This window comes from Lactuca serriola, chromosome 6 (genome assembly GCF_051521515.1).
Source record: "Lactuca serriola cultivar US96UC23 chromosome 6, Lser_US96UC23_V15, whole genome shotgun sequence".
NCBI lineage: Eukaryota > Viridiplantae > Streptophyta > Magnoliopsida > Asterales > Asteraceae > Lactuca > Lactuca serriola.
This window is the reverse complement of record NC_136413.1, coordinates 137,188,433-137,208,774: the sequence shown is the minus strand read 5'-3', so window position 1 is coordinate 137,208,774 and position 20,342 is coordinate 137,188,433. Positions and strand designations below refer to the sequence as shown.

Here is a 20,342-nt window from a genome sequence, read left to right as displayed (position 1 = left end):
ACACTTTAAGATTATGTTTGACAGACTAGCTGAAAAGTTAGTAACTAGTTGATAAAATATGACGTTTGGTAAAAATCCGTTGATAAGCTAGTTATGAAATATAAAACAACATATAAGGACATGTACGAAAATGATTCAAATTAACAAGAAAATTATGTAATGCATAAAATTAAATTAATGTAAATACTAAAAAACATTTCTCCGATTATTTGTATTTAAGTAAAATTTTGTGCATCTCATATCATATGTGTAATATTATCAGGAGTTTCTCACATATCTCATGGCATGACTGTCGAATATTATCATTGACTAAATCTTGAATGATTTTTATGCTCTTCTGTAGGTATGTAATTGTTCTTTTTAGGAGGCATATTTCTTATAAAATCCCTGTACCACGCGTCCTAAATTTCGTAAGGGTAGAAATAATTATTATTATTATTTTTTTAAAAATTAACGCCAATTATATATATATATATATATATATATATATATATATATATATATATATATATATATATATATATATATATATACACACAAAAAGTCAGCGGGGAACAGAGTACAGGGCTAAGGACTAGTGAATAAACTTTTGTTATTTGTAATTGACAAATCCTAATAATATTGAGTAACACAAACATACAAGGTGCTGCTTTCTTTGAAACTGTTTTTTGGCAAGAGATGGTTATCTATATTCATACATATAAAGATACTTATAAATATATAGTATTGGATTTTTGAGGTTGAAATGAACATTTTTTGACTTTAAAGTTGGCATAAAGATTAATTTGTGGGTGATAGTTTATTTTCATATTAACCACTTGAAATAAGTTCTACGTATTAGTAAATTAATGCATAAACCGATAAGAAATCCACTTTCTTGCATAAATTAGTAGAAGAGTGTAACTTGGTTGCTTTATTAGTTGTTTTACCTACAAATTATGTGACTTGGATTTTACTTAATTCCATATTATACTTGTATTATGAAGCAGAGGCAATAAAATGGTTGTTAAACATTGGACATATGACTTCAACTATGACCAACCTTCAACTTAAACAGTGTGACCTACCCCCTAATCATGCCCTTTCTTATGCAATTCAAAAGAGACAACTCTTTTAGACATTTTGTCGAGCATTATGTGGGCGTCCATTAAAAGAACTGAATTTATGAATAAATTACAGTTTGATACTATGTTGATGATCTTTTAGCTTGCTAGAAGCTGCACAATGGTTTATCTTTTATAAGGGTACTTACCATGATGGGTTTATTGCGATTTTGGCTTAAATGACACTTTGATCAAATTGTTTCAAGACCTTGCTAGGATTTATCTGCAATACAAGTTTTTTTTATTGGGTTATAAAGTCTTGTTTTTTATTAATCTTGTTGTTAATTAGGAAGCTGGTTAATACAAATTGGAACCAAGGAATCAGAAGGGCATACAACTACAGATAGACAATCGCATTGTCCCACACCTCAAAATCATATAAACGACTATAAAATTGCTTTACTCAGATCATATAAATTGGAGAAACAACAAGTTGATTAAAAAAGATTACTGATCTTGAGTTCGTTTAAAGCTTTGACTAACCAGATAAAAAGAAAACCTTCGTCGTATGACACTGAAACAATCAAAGACGTAACAAATCAATGTAATCAACAATTACGATAACAGATGACACAGAAGCACTAGACATGGTATGAAAACGATACTAACCTTGAAATCGATTGAAGATTTATTTGTAGAAACCGAATTGAAAAATTGGTACTATGAAATTGGTACCTGTGCTTTTAAAGAAATCGATGGTGGTGGGAAAATGATGTTAGTTTCTTGCGATTCAGAGGGAACCGATTTGGCGGATAAACAGATCTCCAGATTATGGTGCTGATTTCATAATTATAAACCAAACATTTTGTAACAGAGGTCGATTTCTTTTTTTGTCAGAGGAGGCGTACTTTCAGCTTTTGCCCACCAGGTGCTTGACGAAATGCTTGCTTCTTATAGTTCTTAAATTTTTTTTTTGTTAAGTTCATATCAGATAGAACACAATCATATGAAATGATTATCTCTATTTTTTTTTTCAATAATTTATGTTCAAACCTTCAAAAATATCACAGAGACCTAGCAAACCTGTGTGGTATCACTAACCTTCTTGCATATAACTAATTCAAATATCATTGTCTGGAGATTGAATGTTCTTTATCATGTTATGTAACTGAAACCTAGTCACTCATACTATTCGATTTTCATTATATAAATTCCTATGCCTTAATCACATCAATGTGAAGGCTATGGTGTTTTATATGTTTTCAATGGCCAACTTGCATGTATTGAAATTTCAATGATTGCGTACTATTTTTTTAATGGCAAATAATTATTTTTTCTCCTTTCTCGGGGATTGAACCTAGGACCTCTTAGTTAGTTGTTAGTTTAACACCTCCTTGCTAGCCAAGTGGGCTTTAGGATTTCAGGTCAATGTGAAAGCATTGCAGAAAATCATGGCCTTTAGACACCCGGTTTATTAGTTTTTATGAGCATATTGTATGAATTAATAAGCATTAGGTTTATTTACAAAATTCAAATAAGAATTCTTCAGTAATTTGAATAGCTTATCAAGTTGTTAAAGGTCGATATCTATTAGAAACTCATTATATTTAGAGCACCTTAAGTATCAAGATTATTAGTTGATATTAGTATATGAATATCAACTAATTATACTAATATCAGCTAATAAACTAATATCAACTAATAAGGATAGCAATATATCATGAGACATGGTTTCTTCATTCAAGTAAGAATCAAGCCAATATTATTTAAGTCCCACTTGAAGAAGGCTTACAAATTGAAAATGTAATTACTATTATCAAAGATCGCTTGAATTTAAGACTCAAAAGAAATGTAAACAAACATACAGAAAGAATGTATGAAAACAATGACATGGCCCTTCCTTGGTTCATAATTGTATTACATGATTGATGATTCATTACTTCGTATAATGACACCGAAAACAAATATTGAAATTACAGACTCTTGCCCAACATTCTAGGATCAAGAAACCATTAATATCTTGATTACAAATAGAACACATGTACTTGGGCGTTTTCTTTCTCCGAACATATGTTAATTGATGTTTGTGATATGAAACATCCAAGGTGCCCTCATGGAAAATGTTTAAATTATAATCGTCTCGAGTAATGCAACAGAGATGAAAAGAATTTTTGCATTTGTGACAATAATAGAGTGGCAACTTAGGGTGCATTTCTTCCTCACAAATATCACAATAGAAATCTTCAGGATGATCCATGAGGGAGAATATGTCAATGGAATTTCATGTCCTTTGCAATACCTATGACCAAGGAAATGTGGCGACCTCATTGCACAAAACATGTCTAATAAGAAGTCGCAAGCCTTACAAGCATAACTTATACCACTAAACCCCATGTCACAAGCATTACAAGGAGTCTCAGTATCGATAACTTGGATAAGAGGATGCTTGTGGGATTTATGTTTGATGGTGTTGGGTTGGAATGCGCAGTTGACATCGAGGTTGAACGTGCAAGTTTTACATTTGTAGGAAAATGTGTTGACATAGCCCCAACAACCTTTACATCTATCGACATGTTCCCGTGTGTTTATCAAGTGAAGAATGATTTGGGTGAAGTGAATGTTGTAATTTGATGGGTAATTTGGCACAATATTTGTGGAGAGTGAATGAACATCCATCTTTGCAACTATAGTACGGTAGGGTGAGGGGTCGTACACACCCCTGACATACCTCTATCAGATCACTACTACAAGACATGTTGTTTGCTTGGGCTTCAACTGTAAGGATTAACGGATGGTGATGACTCCAATGCTTAATCTTAGTTTTTTTCATCATCAACTCGACTCATCTTTTCAAAATGTAGTAGTTTCAATGGATCTGTAAATGCGTCTCACATGGGAAAATGCAGCAAACCATTTTCATCCTCATCATCTTTGAAACCACATACTCTTGTTTAGAACTAGCATTCAACACAAACACAAAAAATAAATAAATAAATAAATAAAATGTAAAGAAGTTTTGCCTACCTTGGAGTAGAAGGAAGTTCTGCATGTAAGGCACACTTTATATGAGCAAAATATCTACAATTTGCACATTGATACAACCATTCATTCCGCAGGATGTATTCATTGCAAATTTCACAATAATATGGGAAATTAAAGAATTTTTCAGAAAGTGAATAGACGAGAACAAGTGGATGATTAGGGTGATGAGGCAGATTGATAGTAGAGGCTAAGGAAGCACAAGTCTTGTGGATCCAGAAGTCACAACTATCACACTCATAGAATAAGCCTTCATCCTTAGAATTGCAAGCATCACACCGCAATGCAGCAGGTCTTAATTGTAGGGTTAAAGTGTGGTGTGGATGGCCTTCGTGTTGAACCTTGATCTTTGCCTCCTCCTTGATTGCATCAACTTCAGCCTTGAGAGAAATTCTAGCAACACAACAATCAATGCAAGCTACAAAGGTGTATTTATTATCCTTAATAAAGATATACAAAAACACTCCGGGTGTCTTTCGAATACGACACACATCACATTGCCTTGATCTAGAATCTGTATTTTTCATATCAGTAAGTGTTAGAGGGTGATGATGATAATATAAGGAAGGGTCATTGATAGTATGGGGAAGTTGTGCGCATGATTTATGGAGAAAGTAGCAACATTGGATGCAAGCATATGCAAAACCACTTGATATGGGTTTTTCACATGCATAGCAGCCAATCACTTGTGGTGTTATATCACCACCATCAAAACTAACACCAACAATTGTCTTGGAGTTGATGAGCTTTAATGGATGGTTTTCATGACTAAAGTGATTAATCTCTTCCATGTCTTATCTCTCTATTATGTGGAAAATGACATTTATTTAACCTTCAAATTTTGAGAAAATAAGTAGAGGCAAAATACCATTTCCACAACTAGAGAAATCAACTTAACGTTTTGAGATTGCTTTGATTCCAAGTATAGTTCTTAAAATGCTATTTACAACATTCTTTTCTCATATATCAAGTTAAAATTATCAAACATCTATTTTTTCAATTGTAATTTTCTTTCTATATCACACGAAATGAATTGGATTCTTATTTTTATCTTAATTCGTTGATTACTCTTTGAGCTTAATTGAAAATTAAAAACAAGAATTCGTTTAATACGTATTGCCAATACTTTTATTATTTTTATTAATAATGTTTTCACGAGGACTTGAATTGATCTGTATACAAGATTAGAAAGAAAAAAAAATCACTTAGATAATTTGATTTATTGATGTTTGTATTTCAAAAATTACTCATTCAGATCGACATATCTCATCCAAAATATGTTCATATTCATTTATGCAGTTGAAGAGTCTATATAATTAGAGTACAAAATATATCTTTTTAAGAATTTAACTACATTACTTTAGTTAGCTTACTTTAAGTAGAATGAACTAACAATCTACTATAGTGTAATTTCAAAATATATTACCATCTTATACCATTTGGATTGTTATAAATCTCAATCCTTTTACAAAGAAAGTTGGAGATCACCTTGTAGAAACACTAGATATGATTTCTCATATCCTAAGAAAGGTTTTCTAGTAGCTAGCCTTTCAAACAATGAACAATGATATATGCTGGTGTAAATATGGTATTTGCAAATTTTATTAGAGATTATATTTGACAAATTTGGTTAAATTAATGATTCAAAGTGATGAATTAAAAGCTCTACTGATTTGCAACAAGATCGTAGTTTTTGTTTTCATCATCGGGAGATGTAGCAAAAAAAGGCTTCCGGTAACCTCCACAAAAGCGGATGAAATTCCCCAAAACAATTCAAAGGGCAAAATGGTCAAAATCTGAATTAAAAGGGAGAAAACCATCTCACAACATGAAATGTTAAATTTCAGCAAAGCAACACAAGGGGCAAGATAGTCAAAAGTTGACTCGAAAGGAGGAGGCCACCTCACACGTCAGCTATGAAACTTTGAAGGGGAATAAACAACAAGACTTTGCTGATGAAAAGAGCTTTAAGGTAGTTGGAATATTTGAGTAATGACCTAATTCTGTGACATATTGAGTTTGAGTCGAATCCCATAATTTAGAAGATCAGGTAGTGGGAATTAAAGAGGAATCCAAGTATGCGATAAAATATAACTCCAATTCTTCTTCATGTCTTTCTGATTGAAAAAACAGAGCAACCCCAAATGATAAGCAAAATCGAGAAACAGAGCAACCCCAAGTGACAGCAAAAATCGAAAATTGGAGCAGCACCAAAGGGTAATTAAAATTAAAGCTTACCCCAATTACTCTAAAAACGTTCTAAATATCTTTCAGCAACATATTTAGAAAGAAACCACTATGCTGTAAATAAACTTTCTTTTTGTGGTTAAGCAAAATCCATTAAAATTGTAACCTGACAATATTCCTATGTGATAGAATAAAGAACTATCTATACCGATACATAGAGGTAGAATTTTTCTACAAAATCCGACTTCTTTATGTAAATTTCTCAGTTGGGAAATTATTTTCATGGGTTAATATTTCTTTTCACCTTTTGCCTACCAGGTGCTTGATGAAATGCTTGTGTCATGTACTCATGTTGCGATTTGATGTTCTTTAGTTAACTTCATATCCACATAGAATATGACTTTCTACCACTCATTTAATCCATTTATGGGGACTTTTATTTATGAAAAAAGCTTCAGTCATGCCTTTTAATGATTTTCACTGTTTTCGTTAATAATTTATGTTTACAACTTCAACCAAAATGTCACAAAGACCTAGCAAACCAGAGCCACTCCTGAGGAATTAAATAAGCTTTGACAATGTATCATTGGCCGACTAGTGCATGTATTCATATTTCAATGATTTCCTACTTAGCATTGGTATGCAAAATGCTTTGGGATTTCAGGTCAATGTGAAAGCATTGCAGAATGGCCCTTAGACACTTGGATTATTAGTTTTTATGAACAAGATATTGTATGAATTAATAGGCACTAGGTCTATTTACAAATTTTAAATATGAGTTCTTTAGAAATTATAATAGTGTATCACGTTGTTAAAGCTTGATGTCAACTAGAAACTCATTATTTTTTAGCATCAACATCACGATAAAAAAATTTATGCGTATGGGACATGTGGTTTCTTCCTTCAAATAAGAATTAAGCCAAGATTATTGAAGTCATACCTAAATAAGGCATACAAATTAAAAATGTAATTGTTATGGGCAAAGATCGCTTGAATTTAAGAAACATAAGAAGATAAAGCAACCATATTAGAAATAATTAATGGAAACATTGGCATGATTGAGGATTCATAATTTCTTATAATGACATTCATAACAAATATTGAAATTACAGACTCTTGCCCGACATTCGAGGCTCAAATAACCATTAATATCTTGATTACAAACAGAACACACATACTTTGGCGTTTTCTTTCTCCGAACAAATGTTAATGGATGTTTATGATAGGAAACATTTCTTATGCCCTTGTACAACATGTTTGCACGCCAATCGATTCGACTAATGCAATCAAGATGAAAAGAATTTTTGCATTTGTGACAATAATAGAGTGGGAACTTAGGGTGCATTTCAATCTCACAAATATCACAATAGAAATCTTCTGGATGATCCATGATTGGGGGATACATCAATGATATTTCATGTCCTTTGCAATACCTATGAGCAAGGGAATGTGGTGACCTCATTGCACAATACATGTCTAATATGAAATCGCAAGGCTTACAAGCATAGCTTATACCGTTCGAATATTTGTTACATGCGCTACAAAGAGGTTCAGGATCAATAACTTGGATAAGAGGATGCTTATGGGATTTGTGTTTGATGGTTTTGGGTAGAAATGCACAATTGACATCAAGGTAGAACTTGCAAGTTTCACAGTTGTACAAAAACGTGTTGCCGTAGCTAAAACAACCAATGCATTTATAGTTTATACCATGTCCCGTTGTGTTTATCAAGACAAGTGAATGATCCGGGTGAAGTGGATGTTGTAATTTGAGGGGTAACTCGGTGCAATATTTGTGGAGAGTAAATGAACATCCATCTTTGCAACTATAGAACGGAAGGGAGAGGGGTCGTACACACCCGTGACATACCTCTATTGGATCACTAGAGATCATACCACACATGTTGTTAACTTGATGAACAACACTATGTATTAATGGATGATTGTGGCTCCAATGTGTAATTTCTTTCGTGTCATCATCACCCATAAATGTCTTATCCAAATGTAGCAGTTTTAATGGATTTGTGAATGCCTCTAACATGGGAAATTCCAACAAATCTTTTAGGTCTTCATCAACAAAAGAAGTACTTGAGACATCTCTGAAACCACAAAAAAATAAATAAATAAACAAATCATAAGAAGCATGCACAAACGCATAAAAAGGAAGTTTAATTTACCTTTGAGTAGTAGAAGTTTGCTCTGCATTTAAGGCACACCTGATATGGACAAAATATCTACAATTTGCACAATGATACAACCACTCAATCCGTTGGATGTATTTGTTACAAATTTCACAATAATAGAAGAAATTAAAGAATATTTCTGGAAGCGAATAGATGAGAACAAGTTCATGATTGGGGTGATTGGTTAGGTGGATGGTAGGTGCTAAGGAAGCACAAGTCTTATGGATCCAAAAGTGACAACTATCACATTGAAAGAACAAGCCTTCATCCTTATAAGTATTGCAAGCATCACAAAGGAATGCTGCAGGTTTTAACTGAAGGGTTAAAGTGTGTTGTGGATGGCCTTCATGATGAACCTTGGTTGTTGCCTCCTCCTTGATAGCATTTGCTTCAACCCTGCAAGCAATCCTAACGACACAACAATCAATGCAAGCTGCAAAGATGCACTCACCGTCCTTCGAAAAGTTATACGAAAACACCCCAGGTTTCTTTTGAATGCGGCACACATTACAATGCCATGATCTGGAAGAAGTAGAATTCAAAGGAGTAAGTGTTAGAAGATGGTTATATAAGGAAGGGTCGTTGAAAGTTGGCGGAAGTTGTGCACATTCTTTATGCAGAAAGTAACGACATTGAATGCAACCATATGCAAAGCCACTTGATATGGGTTTTCCACATACAGAGCATCCAATGAATTTTGGTTTCTCTTCATCACCACCAACAGTAGCACTTACAATCGTGTGAGAGTTGAGGAGCTTTAATGGATGGTTTTTATGACTAAAATGATTAATCTCTTCCATCTCTCTCTCTCTCTCTCTTGTGAAAATGACTTATACTTAACCCTAAAATTTATAGAAAATGAGGTAGAGGCAAAATACCATTTCCACAACTAGAGAATGAACTTAACTTTTTTAGATTGCTTTGATTCCAAGTATAGTTTTTAAAATGATATTTACAACGTTCTTTTCTCATATATCAAGTTAAAATTACCAAACATCTCTTTTTCCAATTGGAATTTTCTTTCTATATCACACGAAAAGTATTGGATTTCTTCATTTTATCTTAATACATTGATTACTTTTTGAGCTTAACTGAAAAGTAAAAACAAAGATTTCCTTTAACATGTCTTGCCATTGCTTTTATTATTATTAATATTCTCACAAGGACTGGAATTGATCTATATACAAAATTAAAACGAAAAAAAAAAAATCACATACATAATTTGATTTTAGTGATGTTTGTATTTCAAAAATTACTGTCCACAATATATTCATATTCATTTATACGTACGTACTATTTCTCCTCCTTTAAAACTCCAAAGATTTCTTGGTAGCCTTTTTGGAGCTAACTGAGCCCTTCTAGCAAAATGGCGATGTAGTGTCCTCTAAGATCAAAATTTTAAATTGGTCGAGGTCATCAATGCAATCTATGGTCCAGATGGGGGTTTTATCAGCTCTAATCCTTCTAGATTCTTCATAATGGAAAGTGGGTAATGTTTGAATACGTTTTTTTTGGGTAGGAAATCAAGATGATAGGTTGGCTATTGGATTTTGCTTTGATGAGTTCACTGTTAGATCGTTTATAAAGTTAATTGATCAATTAATCCTATCTCCAATCCTTTAGCTCGATTACCCTCTGGAATTCTCTTTCCACTATTAAAATATATGTCTTCATTTGGAGATTATCACTCTGAGATGGAATTTGGACATCTATTCCAAGATTCCTATCTCTCCCAACAACTTTGGTATAGAGTGGGTCTTTGGTGGTCGGATGCTGTTTGTGGGGGGCATTTGGATGTTTAGGAACAATATGACATTCTTTTTCAAAAAAAAAAAAAAAAAAAAAAAAGAAAGCTGATGAGTTGCTCGATTGGGTGATGTCTTGATCTTTTTTTCTGGATCAAGTCTAGAAAAGACAATTGTATTCTTAATTAGACCGAGTGGGTAAAAAATCTTATTCAAAGTATGTAATGCCTTGTTTGCTTCTCTAGCTTCTTGCTAGAGATGTTGTAAATGATGAATGTTTGGTTGCTGCTGTAAAAAAATCTGTACTATAGTAATATTCTTTAAATAGATGAAACTAGTTGTCAAGTACATAATATTATAATATAACTATATATATATTACTTATTTATCATACATTAAATCTAATAAAATAACAATTTATGACAGTGTAATGTCTAAATATATGACCATCTTATACCATTTCGATTGTTATAAACCTCAGCCCTTTTACAAACAGAGTTGTACATGATCATGGTAAAAATGAGAGATGATTTTATCATACCTTAAAAAAAGGCCTCTGGTAGCTAGCCGTTGAAACAACTAACAAATGATATATTTCAGAGTTATGGGTTTTTATAATTTTATGTCAAATTATATTCCACAACTTTGGTTTTAGCGATTTAAATAAGCAAGTGAGAGATTACATTATTAGAAGTAATTGAATTTTAAATAGCAAAAAAGCATGAGAGTAATTTTAAGTCCAGATTATGTGTTTATTGGATTCGTGAATCTGTAATTTAAGTTCAAGATTTATACAGACACCCAATCTTCCCCAAATCTAAATTTAATTCCCATCAGGAAACGATGGCCGAGAAGCAGCTTGTTAGTGATGTTTATTTCACAGTTATTTCATAAATCATTGGTGCTAAATGTGTCCTATGAAGAGAAATCGATGACAAGTTATCTAGGGTATATATAAAATTCTTCCATTGTAACTTTATATCAAATTATATTTGACAACTTTGGTTTAAATATAATGATTTAAATTGAGCAAGTGAAAATTACATTATTAGAAAAAGCTCGAAATTCCATCTTTATAAACGTAAGTGACTCTCTCAAATAAAAGGTCATGAGTTCAAGTCTCTTAGGAGAGGTTGGTTGTATTTAGGAGTAGGTAAGCTAGTTTTCTGTTTTAAAAAAATGAATTTCAACATAAAGGGATTTCATGCGGCTTTTAATAGCAAGGAAGCATGACGTGTAATTTCAGGTAATTTCAAGTCCAGATTAATTTGCAATCGATCAGAAATAGCTTATGTGTTTATTGGATTTGTGAATCTGTACGTAATTACACATAATTATACATATACCCAATCTTCCCCAAAATCTGTAACTTAATTCCCATCATGAAACAATGCCAGAGAAGCAGTCTGTTAGTGATGTTTATTTCAAGTTAGTGGTGTTAAATTGGTCATGTAAAAGGGAAATTCATGAAAAGTTTACTTGATAATCCAAAGTTCTTTATGTTGTTTTTACTGTTAGACTTTTTATTTTCTTGCTTAAAAAGACAGATGTCGCTTTCTTCTCCATGAATGGATGTGTGCTTTCGTCTTCTGTCTACCAGGTGCTTGATGTAATGTATGTGTCTTATTCTTCTTTGATTTTATTTGGTCATGTGCATGTCTCCAAATAAAAGACAAGATTGTAATGGATCTAACTGAAAAACATGCAGGTTATATATAGTGAATCAAGTTCGGGTGTACTAATGCAAATTGTTGTGATTTGAAATGGTTCTTCAAGCCAAACTTGGAGAAGGTATACAGATTGAAAAAATATATACACAAGTTTTCTACGAGCACAAAGTGCTTGATATTAGACAAGAAGAAGAAGAAGAAGAAGCCAACATATATATTTATAATTTATTGAAACAATGGAATCGCCCTTCAATATTTCCTACCATAATGACAACCAACGCATATATTGAAACTACAGACTCTTGCCCGACATTTGAGGACCAAACGACCATTAATATCTTGATTACAAATAGAACACACATATTTGGGCGTTTTCTTTCTCCGAACAAATGTTAATGGATGTTTGTGATATGAAACATTCAAGGTGCCCTCGTGGAAAATATTTAAATTACAATCATCTCGAGTAATGAAATAGAGGTGAAAGGAATTTTTGCATCTGTGGCAATAATAAAGGGGGAGCTTGGGGTGCATTTCCATCTCACAAATTTCACAATAGAAATCTTCAGGATGATCCATGACTGGGGGATACGTCAATGGAATTTCATGTCCTTTGCAATACCTATGACCAAGGGAATGTGGCGACCTTATTGCACAAAACATGTCTAATAAGAAGTCGCAAGCCTTACAAGCATAACTTATACCACTAAACCCCATGTCACAAGCATTACAAGGAGTCTCAGTATCAATAACTTGGATAAGAGGATGCTTGTGGGATTTATGTTTGATGGTGTTGGGTAGGAATGCACAATTGACATCGAGGTTGAATGTGCATGTTTTACATTTATATGAAAATGTTGAAATAAGTATCCGATATATCAAACTTGTCATTAATTCTTATGCAGGGTAAGTTGTGTATATTTGTATTTGTGTTGGGTGTGTTGTGTATTTATTGTGCAGGTAGCCGGGTTTACACGCGGGTTAATGGGTAGCTCCATGGAGCTGTGTACCCGAGGTATATATTGTGTTCTGTGTGTAGATGAAGTCAGTCAATAGATATTTTTCTTCATTTTTGGTTCTCTCTTCTCTCTCAAATTAGGGTTTTCTCCCAGTGTATTCATACTTAAATCTAGAAGATCTTTGTGTGTAAAATCTTCTTGAGATTCATGTAAATGTTTGAGTGTGAGTGAATTTTGTAGAGAGTTTTCTGATGTAAGTAAATGTTTGATCGAACTGGTTTATAGTGAATAAACTGTTCAAGTTGGGAATCGTTGGTGTTCTTTACTTTCTTTACATGGTATCAGAGCTGTAGGCTTCGTGTTCTTCGTTTTGGTGTTCATCGATGATTGTTTTTTCCCAGAACGTCATCGTTAAAGGTTGTTTCTAACCTTTTGTTTCTCTTTTACAGTTTTTGTTGTTTGATCTGAAGTTTTCTTTCATTGAATCTTTAGATCGGTGTTTTTAGTGAAAAGTTTTAAAGAATCCTGGTACTGTGAGTTCTTTGTGGATCCTTGCAGGTTCAGTTGCTGGATACTTGGTGTTGAACGTCGGTGTTGCTAACGTCGGTGTTGCTTCATTCGATTAATCTATCTGTCTGAAATAACTCTCTAGGGGTCGGAGTTGATCACCGATAAACCCTAAGTAGAGAACGGACAAGTAGAGTCGATTCATTAAAGAGATCGTCACTATAGCACTGTGAGGGATTTCTTGTTCTCTTTTATTCTTCTTATATTTGTTTGTGAGATTCTGGATGTCTTGAGTACTCCAGTTGTTGCTGTTTGTTTTTTGTATGCTTTCATAGTATGTTCTTTATGATTTTCTTGACTCGGTATTGATTGTCTTGGGCCCCGACAAACGTAGTGACCATCTGGACTTTAAGTCAATACTCGAATCTGTTTTTCGTTGTTTATTTTTTCTCTTGTTATCTCATTTCTGTAGTAAGTTTTGTGATTAATCTTTTGGTATGGCTGGGTCTACTGATCCTCCGGGTGGAAGTGGAAAAGATGATCAAGTTAATTTTGATGATCCTCTTTTTGTCCATCCTTATGATAATACTGTTACAACAATTATTACAATAAAACTAACTGGTAATGAGAACTTTAGATTGTGGAGAAGTTCTATGTCTAGAGCCCTTAAGGCTAGGAATAAACTTGGTTTTGTAGATGGAACTTGTAAAAAATCGAGTGTTGATGCATCCAAACAAATTAAGTGGGATAGGGCCAATGCAGTTGTTTGTTCTTGGCTCCTGTCGTCTGTTTCTGATTCCATTTATCAGAGTCAAGCCTATTCTGACATTGCTGAGGATGTTTGGAATAGTCTGTTTGAAACTTATAACAAGTCAGATGGTTCTGTGGTTTTTAATATTCATCAACAAATAAATAATCTTAAACAAAATGGAATTTCTCTTTCAGACTACTTCAATAGACTTGACTCTCTTTGGAAAGAATTTGATGCTCTTACTAGTCTCACTGAATGTACATGTGAAGCTGCTGTTAAACAAACAGATCACTCTAATCTCATGAAACTTATGCAGTTTCTTAGTGGTCTTGATGATTCATATAGTCAGGTTAAGAGTCATATTTTACTTATGGAACCATTACCTTCTGTTAAAACTGCTTTTTCTATATTGTCTAGAGAAGAGTCTCTCCAAAGAAATGGTTCTTTGGGTTCTCTTCAGTCATCTCAAGCTTCATCTAAGTCTCAGCCTACTGCTTTTAATAGTAGATTTAATAATAAGTTTAACTCCAACAGTTCTAATAAAAATAAGAGTCAAATTGTTCAATGCAAAAACTGTGGTGTTAAAGGTCATTCAATTGATAAGCGTTACAAAATAATAGGATATCCAAAAGATTTTAAGAAGAAAAATGATTTTAATGGTCAAAAATCTTTTTCTGTTAATTCTGCTACAACTTCTTCTGGGAGTTCTAGTGTTTCTAATTCTACTGATTCTGTTGGAGATTCTGAGTTTCATCAGCTTACCAAGGAACAATATATCAAATTTTTGCAACTTATAAATGATAAGCAGGTTAATGAGGAAGCATCTGCTAGTGCTAATATGGCAGGTACTTGCTTATTCCAAGCTTTTAGTTCCTCTGTTAAGAATCAGAAATGGATTGTAGATTCAGGGGCAAATCAACATATGATTGCTTCTGAATCTCTTCTTCATGACACTGTGGATGTGTCTAAATTGAATCTAATTGTTAGTCATCCTAATGGTACTTTTGCTAAAATAGAAAAGATTGGTAATATGAATATGACTAATTCTTTAACATTGTTTGATGTTTTTGTTGTTCCTGACTTCAATGTAAATTTGTTGTCTGTTCATAAAGTTTGTAAGGACAGTAATTGTGAAGTCATTTTTAATGAACATGGTTGCAAAATTCAGGGTTTACAATCAAAGGTGATGGTGGGGAATGGTAGAGAGTCTGGAGGTCTCTATTACATGAATAGTGAACCTTCAGGTAATTCTCTTAGGGTTAATAATTCCTCATCTTTTTGTTGTGTTTCTAAACTCACTTGGCATAACAGGCTTGGTCATCCTTCTGATCAAGCTTTGTTTTCTTTAAAACAAAAACTTAATTTTGAAAATGATATTCTTCCTCCATGTGATGTGTGTCATAAAGCAAAACAAACTAGAGAATCTTTTCCTGTTAGTCAACATGTAACTTCAGGTCTTGGTGAATTAATTCATCTGGATGTGTGGGGTCCTTATAGAGTGACCACTGTAGAAGGATTTAGATATTTCTTGACCATTGTGGATGATTTTACTAGAGCTACTTGGGTATATTTGTTAAAATCAAAGGATGAAGTCTATGAGTGTGTCATGTTGTTTTTTAACATTCTTTTAAATCAATTTGAAGTTAAAATTAAAACAGTTAGGTCAGATAATGGAACTGAATTTTTAAATAATAAGATGAGACATTTGTTTGAGTCTAAAGGTATTATACATCAAACTTCTTGTGTTCACACTCCACAAAAAAATGGAGTTGTGGAGAGAAAACACAGGCACATTCTTAATGTTGCTAGATCTTTAATTTTTCAATCTGGTTTACCTCTCAAGTATTGGGGAGAAGCTGTTTTAACTTCTGTTTTTTTAATTAATAGAACTCCTACTTCTGTGTTAAAAGGAGCTTCTCCTTATGAATTGGTTTACAAGTCTTCTCCTGTTTTTGATAGGCTTAGAGTTTTTGGATGTTTATGTTTTGCAACAAAATTAAATAATTTGGACAAATTTTCTGAAAGGGCTGATAAATGTGTTTTTCTTGGTTATTCTTCTGATAAAAAAGGATATAAAGTTCTTAGTCTTGACTCAAATCTTGTTTTTGTTTCCAGGGATGTTAAATTTTATGAGTCTGTTTTTCCTTTCAAGCTCAAATCTTCTTCAATTACAAATAAATATAATGATCCTTTGAGCTCTAGTGATCCTTTTTCCTATGATGATTCTTTGCATTCTAGTTCATTACTTGATAATTCTAGAGTAGATAACTTGAGAGATGTCCATCAGAGGAATGGTGCTAGTGCAGACCAATATCTGGATGAGACTAATTTGTTTGATGTCAGCAACCAGACAGGGGAGACACATGTGCCTTCTTCTGGTGAGATGTTTCCTAGTACTTCTACAATGTCTGAGGAAAGTGGTCAAGATAATACAAATCCTCTTGAAAGTGATCAATCTATTAGGACTACTAGGTCTGGTCGTACTGTGCATTTGCCTGCTAAATTTAGTGATTATATTGTGGAAGGAAAACATAAATTTGGTATTGAAAAAATAGTTAACTATTCTCTACTGGATAATGAAAATCTATGTTTTGTTTCAAATCTTAATAAAACTGTTGAACCAAAAAATTATAGTGAAGCTGCTTTAGATACTAATTGGATAAAAGCTATGAATGATGAAATGGAGGCACTTTATAGAAACAATACTTGGGAAATTACTGATCTTCCTAAAGGAAGAAAACCTATAGGATGTAGATGGATTTATAAGATTAAATATAAGGCTAATGGGGAAATTGAAAGATTTAAAGCTAGACTTGTAGCAAAAGGTTATAGTCAGCGTGAGGGTATTGATTATTACGAGACTTTTTCTCCTGTTGCTAAAATGGTTTCTGTAAGAGTAGTATTATCTTTAGCAGTTCATAGTTCATGGCCTCTATTTCAACTTGATGTGAATAATGCTTTTTTATATGGTGATTTATCTGAAGATGTGTATATGAGTCAACCTGAAGGATATCATTCAAAAGGTGATATTAGGGTTTGTAAACTAATAAAGTCTTTATATGGTCTTAAACAAGCCCCTAGGAAATGGAATGAAAAGTTATGTCATTCACTTTCAATTTTTGGTTTTAAACAAAGCATGAATGATTATTCTATATTTGTGAGAAATCATGAGAATACAATTGTAATTTTACTGGTGTATGTAGATGATATCATAATCACAGGAAACAGTAATGCTGAATTGGAAAAGTTAAGAATTTCTTAAAATCACAATTTTTTATTAAAGATTTAAGAGAGTTAAAGTATTTTTTAGGTATTGAGGTTATTAAAACTGATAAAGGTATTTGTCTGAATCAAAGAAAGTATTGTCTAGAGTTGTTGCATGAGTTTGGTATGCTTGGTTGTAAACCTGTTAAGACTCCTTTAGAAACAAATTTGGTTTTAAAAAGGGAGTCAGATTTGGATAAATCTGATTGTGTTGTTAATATAACTGAATTTCAAAAACTTATTGGAAAATTAATTTACTTGACAATGACACGTCCAGATATTTCATATGTTGTGCACATTTTGAGTCAATATATGCATAAACCTCATAATCTCATTTAAAAGTAGCATTTAGATTATTAAGGTATTTGAAGAATTGTCCAGGTAAGGGTGTACATATAACAAAGGATAACTCATTGAACATTACTGCTTATGTAGATGCAGATTGGGCTAAATGTTTGTTTAGTAGAAGGTCTGTTACTGGTTTTCTTGTGTACTGTTTCGCGTTCTTCAACTGAGTCTGAATATAGAGCATTGGGCTCTGTCGCTTGTGAAATAATCTGGATTTTAAAATTGTTGTTTGATTTTGGTATTAATGGTTTAACTCCAGTTAATGTTTTTTGTGATAATGAGTCAGCTATTAAATTAGCTTTAAATCCTGTATTTCATGAAAAAACTAAACATTTTGAAATAGATCTGCATTTTATTCGTGAAAAAATTGAAAAGGGTATTTTGAAAATAAATAAAATTAGTTCTTTAAATCAAAATGCAGATATTTTGACAAAGTCATTGAGTATTTCACAGCATGAATATATTTCTAATCGTTTGGGTATGATAGATGTTTTTAAAAGTTAATAAAATTTTGAATTAATGATCAGTTTGGGGGGGGGGGTGTTGAAATAAGTATCCGATATATCAAACTTGTCATTAATTCTTATGCAGGGTAAGTTGTGTATATTTGTATTTGTGTTGGGTGTGTTGTGTATTTATTGTGCAGGTAGCCGGGTTTACACGCGGGTTAATGGGTAGCTCCATGGAGCTGTGTACCCGAGGTATATATTGTGTTCTGTGTGTAGATGAAGTCAGTCAATAGATATTTTTCTTCATTTTTGGTTCTCTCTTCTCTCTCAAATTAGGGTTTTCTCCCAGTGTATTCATACTTAAATCTAGAAGATCTTTGTGTGTAAAATCTTCTTGAGATTCATGTAAATGTTTGAGTGTGAGTGAATTTTGTAGAGAGTTTTCTGATGTAAGTAAATGTTTGATCGAACTGGTTTATAGTGAATAAACTGTTCAAGTTGGGAATCGTTGGTGTTCTTTACTTTCTTTACAGAAAATGTGTTGACATAGCCCCAACAACCTTTACATCTATCGACATGTTCCCGTGTGTTTATCAAGTGAAGCGAATGATTTGGGTGAAGTGAATGTTGTAATTTGATAGGTAATTTGACACAGTATTTATGGAGAGTGAATGAACATCCATCTTTGCAACTATAGTATGGAAAGGAGAGGGGTCGTACACACCCCTGACATACCTCTATTAGATCACTACTACAAGACATGTTGTTTGCTTGGGCTTCAACGGTAAGGATTAATGGATGGTGATGACTCTAATGCTTAATCTTAGTTTTTTCATCATCAACTCGACTCATCTTTTCAAAATGTAGTAGTTTCAATGGATCTGTAAATGCATTTGACATGGGAAAATGCAGCAAACCTTTTACATCATCATCATCTCTGAAACCACATACTCTTGTTTAGAACTAGCGTTAAACACAAAAAAAAAACAAAAAAAAAACAAAACAAAAAAAAAGTAAAGAAGCTTTACTTACGTTGCAGTAGAAGGAATTTCTGCATGCAAGGCACACTTTATATGAGCAAAATATCTACAATTTGCACATTGATACAACCATTCATTCCGCAAGATGTATTCGTTGCATATTTCACAATAATATGGGAAATTAAAGAATTTTTCAGAAAGTGAATAGACGAGAACAAGTGGGTGATTCGGGTGATGGGGCAGATGGATAGTAGAGGCTAAGGAAGCACAAGTCTTGTGGATCCAAAAGTCACAACTATCACACTCATAGAATAAGCCTTCATCCTTAGAATTGCAAGCATCACATCAAAATGCAGCAGGTCTTAATTGTAGGCTTAAAGTGTGGTGTGGATGGCCTTCGTGTTGAACCTTGATCTTTGCCTCCTCCTTGATTGCATCAGCTTCAGCCTTGAGAGAAATTATAGCAACACAACAATCGATGCAAGCTGCAAAGGTGTATTTATTATCCTTAATAAAGATATACGAAAACACTCCAGGTGTCTTTCGAATACGACACACGTCACATTGCCTTGATCTAGAATCTTTATTTTTCATATCAGTAAGTGTTAGAGGGTGATGATATATGGAAGGGTCGTTGAAAGTGGGTGGTAGTTGTGCACATGCTTTATGCAAAAAGTAACGACATTTGGTACAAGCATATGCAAAACCACTTGATATGGGCTTGTCACATGCATTGCAGCCAATGACTTGTGGTTTTTTATCACCACCATCAAAACTGACATCAACAATTGTCTTGAAGTTGATGAGCTTTAATGGATGGTTTTCATGACTAAAGTGATTAATCTCTTCCATATCTTATCTCTTTTTTGTATGGAAAATGACAATTATTTAACCCTTAAATTAATAGCAAATGAGGTAGAGGTAAAATACATTTTTAGATTGCTTTGATTCCAAGTATAGTTCTTAGAGTGCTGTTTACAACATTCTTTTCTCATATATCAAGTTAAAATTATCAAACATCTATTCTTTAAATTGTAATTTTCTTTCTATGTCACACAAAATGAATTGGATTCTTATTTTATCTTAATCAAGTTAAAATTACATTTTTAGATTGCTTTGATTCCAAGTATAGTTCTTAGAGTGCTGTTTACAACATTCTTTTCTCATATATCAAGCTAAAATTATCAAACATCTATTCTTTAAATTGGAATTTTCTTTCT

The 20,342-nt window shown here is 32.9% G+C and overlaps 1 protein-coding gene and 1 pseudogene across 1 annotated transcript; both read right to left on the bottom strand.

Annotated features, from left to right (window-relative positions):
* Window positions 1-7,326: 7,326 nt before the first annotated feature.
* Window positions 7,327-9,252, bottom strand: LOC145060193 (uncharacterized). The gene is made up of 2 exons (XM_079007901.1): window positions 8,447-9,252; window positions 7,327-8,368 (listed from the first exon to the last, which is right to left on the bottom strand). Exons 1-2 carry the CDS (start codon window positions 9,250-9,252, stop codon window positions 7,336-7,338), a joined length of 1,839 nt encoding a protein of 612 aa, XP_078864027.1. The 3' UTR covers window positions 7,327-7,335.
* A 9,700-nt stretch (window positions 9,253-18,952) lies between these two features.
* On the bottom strand, window positions 18,953-19,974 carry LOC145060192 (uncharacterized; annotated as a pseudogene).
* Window positions 19,975-20,342: the final 368 nt, after the last annotated feature.

Coding starts and splice junctions, on each gene's coding strand:
- LOC145060193 (XM_079007901.1), bottom strand. CDS start 9,252: ATGGAAGAGATTAATCATTTTAGTCATAAAAACCATCCATTAAAGCTC. Junction 8,369..8,446: donor CAAACTTCTACTACTCAAAG/GTAAATTAAACT, acceptor TTGTGGTTTCAG/AGATGTCTCAAGTACTTCTT.